The 6211-nt window shown below is 46.0% G+C and overlaps 1 protein-coding gene across 1 annotated transcript; it reads right to left on the bottom strand.

Annotated features, from left to right (window-relative positions):
• Positions 1-1327: 1327 nt before the first annotated feature.
• On the bottom strand, positions 1328-3941 carry LOC149239809 (uncharacterized). Its single transcript, XM_089369973.1, has 2 exons — positions 3050-3941; positions 1328-2397 (listed from the first exon to the last, which is right to left on the bottom strand). The coding sequence occupies exons 1-2, from the start codon at positions 3939-3941 to the stop codon at positions 1328-1330; spliced, it is 1962 nt and encodes a 653-aa protein (XP_089226099.1).
• Between the last annotated feature and the right edge of the window lie 2270 nt (positions 3942-6211).

Below are 6211 nucleotides of genomic sequence, written 5' to 3'. Positions count from 1 at the left end.
CTATGGTATCCCATTTTACCCAGGCGAAGAGATTTCCTTGTTTATTCCCCTTCCATAGGAATCTGCAACATATTTTTTGAAGCCTGGTTAAAATCCCTCTTGGTATCCAAGCCAGAGACATCCAGTACACCGGCGTTGCTTCCAGCACTGCTTTTATAAGAGTGAGTCTTCCTGCCCTCGTGAGATATCTATTATACCAGACATTAATCCTTTTCTCCACTTTAGTGATTAACCATATCCAATCAGCTATTTTGTATCCTCCATGTTTCACCCTGAAACCCAGATACTTCAACCCTTCCTCTATAGGGTGGATATGAAAAGGGAAGCGGTTTTTTGTGTAGATGACTTCTTGAGGAGTGCAACCAATCTCTGTTATGGTAGATTTTTGTACATTTATAACCATCCCTGTTGCTTTCTGGAAGAGATCAAAAACATATTTTAGCGCCGATGTGTCAGCCATGCTACCATTTAAGAAGATCAATACATCATCCACAAACAGTAGATGTGTAAGGGAGCAGTTGTCCGAGATTTTAATCCCTTTTAATCGTCCTCTTCTGTGTTCAGATGCAATCAGTCTGCTTAACCCTTCCATAATGAGCAGAAACAGGAGGGGGGAAAGTGGGCAGCCTTGTCTGAGGCCCCTTTCAGCAGTGAAGAAGGGGGTTGGGGAGCCATTGAGGAGAACACTGAACGGGACATCAGAGATACAACTCATTATTCTTTTAATGAAAAGGAAGGGGAAACCCAGATGGGTGAGGATCATTCTGATGTATAGTAGATTTACCCTATAGAAAGCTTTTGATAGGTCCACCTTGAGGATCATTCCTTTCAGATTTTTGCTTTGCATAGAGTGTAGAAGCTCTTGTGCAGTACCAATAGCTTCATGGATCTGTCGCCGATGGAGGAAAGCGAATTGTTCAGAGGATATATTGGCCGAGAGAATGGGCTTGATCCGGTTTGCTAGGATTTTGGCCAATATCTTATAGAGACAGTTGCAGAGCGAGATAGGCCTAAATTCATCAAAAGACACAGGCTTGTCTGATTTGGGAATGAGGGCTATGAAGGTGGCTTTGATACTTGAGGGGATAGATCCATTTTGGCTGCAGTGATTTATAGCATTGAGAATGTCCTGCCCCAACAGCTCGAAGAAGGCTGAATAGAACTCAATGGTCCAGCCATCTGGTCCCGGGCTCTTGTCCTTCTGGAAGCCTTTGATGGTAGATTCCAGTTCCTCCAAAGTAATATCTTTTGTGAGCTCTTATGCATCCTCCTTATCCACGAATCTAGGGAAGAGTTCTGCCACTCTCATGATTTCAAGAAGACTTGCTTATTCTGGGGCCTTGTATATTTTTTTGAAGTGATAAGAGGCTAGATAAGCAAGTTCTCCAGGCCTATTAACCGTATATCCATGATCATCCTGTAGCTCCCAAATAGTATTGATCGCCTTCCGCCCATTTGCAAAACGATGGTAAAATTTTGTGTTCTCATCCCCCTCCTTGAGCCATATGGCTCTGCTTCTGAGTCGCCAGGAGTCCTCCCTGTCTCTGAGAATCTGAGTCCTCCTTTTGATGAGGTCTTCATACATGGATTTCTGATCTGGGGATAAGAATGTACCATCTGAGTGGGATTCAAGGGCTTCTATAGCTTGTTCCGCCTGAGAAATAGTTTGATCATCCTGTTGTCTCTTCAATTTTGCCCATTCTCTTGAAATCACTTTGATCTCAGAGAGGTTTCTGACAAAGCCAGTGGCTGGGTCTACTTCTTCCGGAATCGGATGTGCCTTCCAAAAGTCCGTTATCTGTTTGATGTAGGTGGGATCCCGAAGCCAAGTTGCATTAAATTTGAACGGGGCCTTTTGGGACTGATGTCTTGCGCTCATTTCCAAGTATATTGGTCTATGGTCCGAGATCCCACCGCTGCCCACCCATTGTCTGGCTCTAGGGTGTTGGTTGCATAGTCCTTCTTTAATGATGAAACGATCCAGCCTCCTGGCTAGGCTTTGATCCCCTGTTCTGTTGTTCTTCCATGTGTATTGGATTTTTGCAGTAGGGAGGTCAATCCAATGATGATCCTCAAGCATTTGTCCGAAAAAATCAGAGAGGGGGTCGATTTGAGCCTGATGTCCCCATGATTCAGAGAAGCCTATTGAGAAATTCAAATCTCCCCCCAGTATAATGTTCTCAGCTTGTAGGAGCGGGGAGCCGAGGAGCTTTTGCCAGAAAAGTTCTCTGTTTAGGCAGGGGCCATAAACATTTATAATTTTAAGATTTTCCTCCATGTCTTTTGAATATATATCAGCCCCCAGAAAACCCCCTCCACCCCAGATATTCTTTAGATGAATGGTGTTGTTCTTAAAGCCGATAGCGATGCCTCCTGATCGGCCTGATACATCGATGGCTGTAAAAGACCACCCAGGCAGCCATAAACCAAGAATGGAGGTTGCAGAGTCTGCTTTACATAATGTTTCTTGAAGGAAGATGATGTCCACAGGGTTTGTGAGAAGAAGACGCTTCAGGGCCGATTTTTTATCGGGGCTGGCCAGCCCTCTACAATTGAAGGACAAGATTTTCATGGAGGGGGGTGGGGGAGGGTGTCCTGCGCTCTAAGGGCCCTGAGAAGTGTTTGTTGTCTGCCTAGGAGGATCTCATCCTCCATTTGCTTTCGTGCGATGGACATAGCTGACGGTCGACCCCGCCCCTGCTTTGGCGAGAGGATAAGGGACTCCACCGACAGCCCAATGGAGTCTGAGACTTTCAGCTTGGTGGTCGAGCGGGTGGGGTATCTCGGAGAAGAGTTTACAGAAGGGGAGGGCGAAGGAAAGGAAGGGTGGGGGAAAGAGGGATGAGAGGAGGAGTTGGGAAAACCAGATGGCCTCGGGATGGGGCAGGATACATATATCGAAGGGGATTGGGAAGGGTATGTATCCATTACTAGGTCAAGGGCAGATGGGGAAGAGGGAGGGGGGATTCTGATGGGGGGGGCATACCCGAGGAAGATAAACTCATAGATGCATAATGAGAAACAGAGGCAGACGAAAAAGAGGACGTACCCGAGGAGAAGACCGCACCCTTTGCAGCTCTGGATTGCGTCAGAGGAGGAGATGGAGGCCGAGTCGAGTTTGAGACTTGCTTCTTGCGGCGAGGTGCCGGAGGTGCTTCCACCGTGTTCGATGTGATGATGTGGTCCGTTCTTGGTGCCATTGCCACTGGGGGGTTTGGCTGTCCTTCTGTGGTGTGCAGGTCCTGGTCTGATGTTGTCTGCTGGGTCTTCTGGAGGAGGGGGCAATCCTTGTATAGATGACCCACCTGGTGGCATCTTCTGCATCTATAGGGGATGCCTTCATAATCGAGCTTCTGCTTTCTTGAAGTGGATTTCCATTGTATGGTGATGTTTTCCGGCACCCCCCCTCTGGTATCCATATGCACTAAAATTCTTGCGTATGCCATCGCGCCCGTCGCTATGTATGTTTTGTCTGATTCCATGAAGGTGCCAAGTGCATTTCCAATTCTCTTGAAGATATCTTCAGACCAGTACTGCAGAGGCAGCCCTGGTAATCTGACCCAGACTGGACCGATGCCTAATAGCTCCGTCTCCGGGTCGAAAAGCGGCGTCCATCGTTTGAGAAGGACCGGGGCTTTCTCAAAATGCCAGAATGATGAAAGGACCCAGCTCATGTGGTCCGCCCGTGCAAATTTGAGTGCGAACCACCCTCGCACAAAAGTCTGGACCGATGGAATCTCCGCGAGGTATTGACCCCAAATCTCAGTCGCCCATTGCTTTAATTTTGCTGCCGATGCGTGTCTGCCTTTAATCCGACCCACAAGGACGCAATCCGCCAGATCCATAGCTTCCCCCCAACGAATATCCTCTTCCAGTCTCAGAAAAGCGTCCTCCGCAGTGGATTTAAAACAGCGCTGCTTCTTGGCGGGGCGGGAGGACATACGGCCCGGGTTGACAGTTGCCTGAGAGTCCGCAGGGGGGGAACAGGAGGGGGGGGGAGAGGGTTAGACCCGGGAGGGGGGATGGCTTCAGGGAGGGGAGGGACCACGTGATAGCTGCCAGAGGGGGCAGAAGGAATCGAAGGAGGGTTTGTTACCGAGATGGGAGGGTTTGCCACGGGAAGTGAGGGGGTCTCTGAAGGGATAACGGGAGGAGGGGTAAGGGAGGGTAAATCTGCTTGTTGGGGGGGTTCGCTGATTGGGGAGGGTTGTAAACAGTCCGCCAGGAAACCCAGCGTAGCCGGAGAGGGGACCGAGAAGGAGTTCCAGGAGGAGGGCTCGCCAGGAAAGATGGGGGAGGGGAGAGATGGGTCAGTGGGGGGGGAGAGGTTTTCGAAACTAGCAGACAGATTCCCACTGTGTAGACCCCCAGATGAAGTAAACGTGGAACGCCAGATGGAGCTATCCGCCAGCGGAGACTCCGAGTAATCCACATCCTCTGAGTCCATGTCGACAGCTGCAATATTCCCTCCTCGGAAAACAGGTAACCGCCCGTTAGTGCTCTCCTCGAAACCTGGTAACCGTTTAGGGTTTGCACCGGCAGCAGAGGGGAAAACAGTTGAGCCCGAGCAGGTGAGAGATCGTAGCAGCAGGTTGCTTTCCCCGCTAGCAGTGAAAACGACGCCTTCGAAGAGCTGTCGGCCGATCCGGAGGGTGGGCGCCGTTCCGATGCAGGGAAGATCAGGTAGCCAGGAAGAGAAAATAACCAAGGTAAAAAGGAGTAAAAACTGAGGGCAAGGTTAATAAAGGTGAAGGGAGTCATGGGGCACGGGGGAGAAAATTGAAGCTGGCACGGAAACCAATGAAGAAACGAGGTGGAGAGTACGGGTGTGGGTGGGGTTTACAGGGCCGTAGGACGGCCTGCAAAACCCTGTCAGTAGGGTTCCATAGCTAAAGTTGCAGAGCCCGTCCGACCTCTTCCTTTCATTTCGTCTTTGTCCCACATACCACCTTATATGTCTTGTTCAGACTATCGTTTGAATTAGTGAAGCTTAATTTCGAGCTTAGTTAGGGTTTTTCTTTCATTATTTAAGTGAATTTTCCTCGTCACACTTGTCCTTTTGAGACAATGTGTATCAATGCAATCTCCCTGTTTAATAAATGTGATGACTCAAACTAGTTTCCATATTTTGTGAATATTCTAAAAGTGTAAAATAATTGCATTTTCTCTGCCTTGCTCTAAATTATATCTTGTTTACAATGTCTTCCTAAGTCTTTGGTCTATCCAAGGGTTTTGTAAAGCCAAAAGCTTGTGTGAAATTGAGTGCGATGGCCTTTTGATAAGAGATTTCTTCTTCTTGCTTATTCTTGTCAATTAAGGTTTTTATCATTTGACTTGGTTATTTATCCGTTAAACGGTCAACATTTCATATTATAGTTCCAATCTATTTGAATTACGTATGATTCAATAATCTAGTCATATTTTCATTTCTCTTTACATTCAAATTGAAATAAAAAGAAAGAAAGTTTCATTTTTTCATGCATTAGGGCTTTGAATTTTTGAATTGGAATAGTAAATTTGAAGATCTTGTTTGGAAGTTTTTGTTTTTTGCATCATTGTTTGAAATTCCTTCCCTTCTTTAGTTATATCTTCATCAAATGAAAAGATTTATTTCTCATTCTAGTTTCATTTTAGGAGTTTAGGTGAATTTGTTTCGATCTTTGAAACAAAAACTCTAATCAACATAAACATTAAAATTTATCAATGAATATAAGGAGCATTTCAAAAAGTAAAGAGACATCTAGTTGGTCTAGACTAGAATATGTGTTATGACGTCTCTAAAAATAGGAGTTTTCATTAATTGTTTGCATTAAATTCTGTAGGTGGTTAGTATTCCATGTACTTTCGAGTATATAGGATTTTTCTTCCATGTACCCTCGGGTATATCAAAATGGGAATCCATGTATGAAGAGTATATAGGGGTGCCTCCCATCGTATATGACACATTAGACAACACTACTATGGACTATTCTTCCACGTGCCTTTGAGTATATATCAAAAGTCCCCATTAAGATGAAAACCAGCCCTAGGTAACTGATTCTACCACCTTGTCATTGTGATACACCGAACACATCATTCGGGGAGATTTCCTGCACGTGCCAAATGGTATATTTTAGTTTACAGTGTCCTGGTAATCATTTCATGCCTAGTTACCCCTTTTTACTTTAACTTGTGTTTTTAATTTTCAAAATCAATTAATTAACCATGGAAG

The sequence above is a fragment of the Pinus tabuliformis genome, chromosome 8, assembly GCF_031772625.1.
Source record: "Pinus tabuliformis cultivar Carrire ecotype Pingquan chromosome 8, CPIR1, whole genome shotgun sequence".
NCBI lineage: Eukaryota > Viridiplantae > Streptophyta > Pinopsida > Pinales > Pinaceae > Pinus > Pinus tabuliformis.
This window is presented reverse-complemented; position numbering and strand designations above follow the sequence as displayed.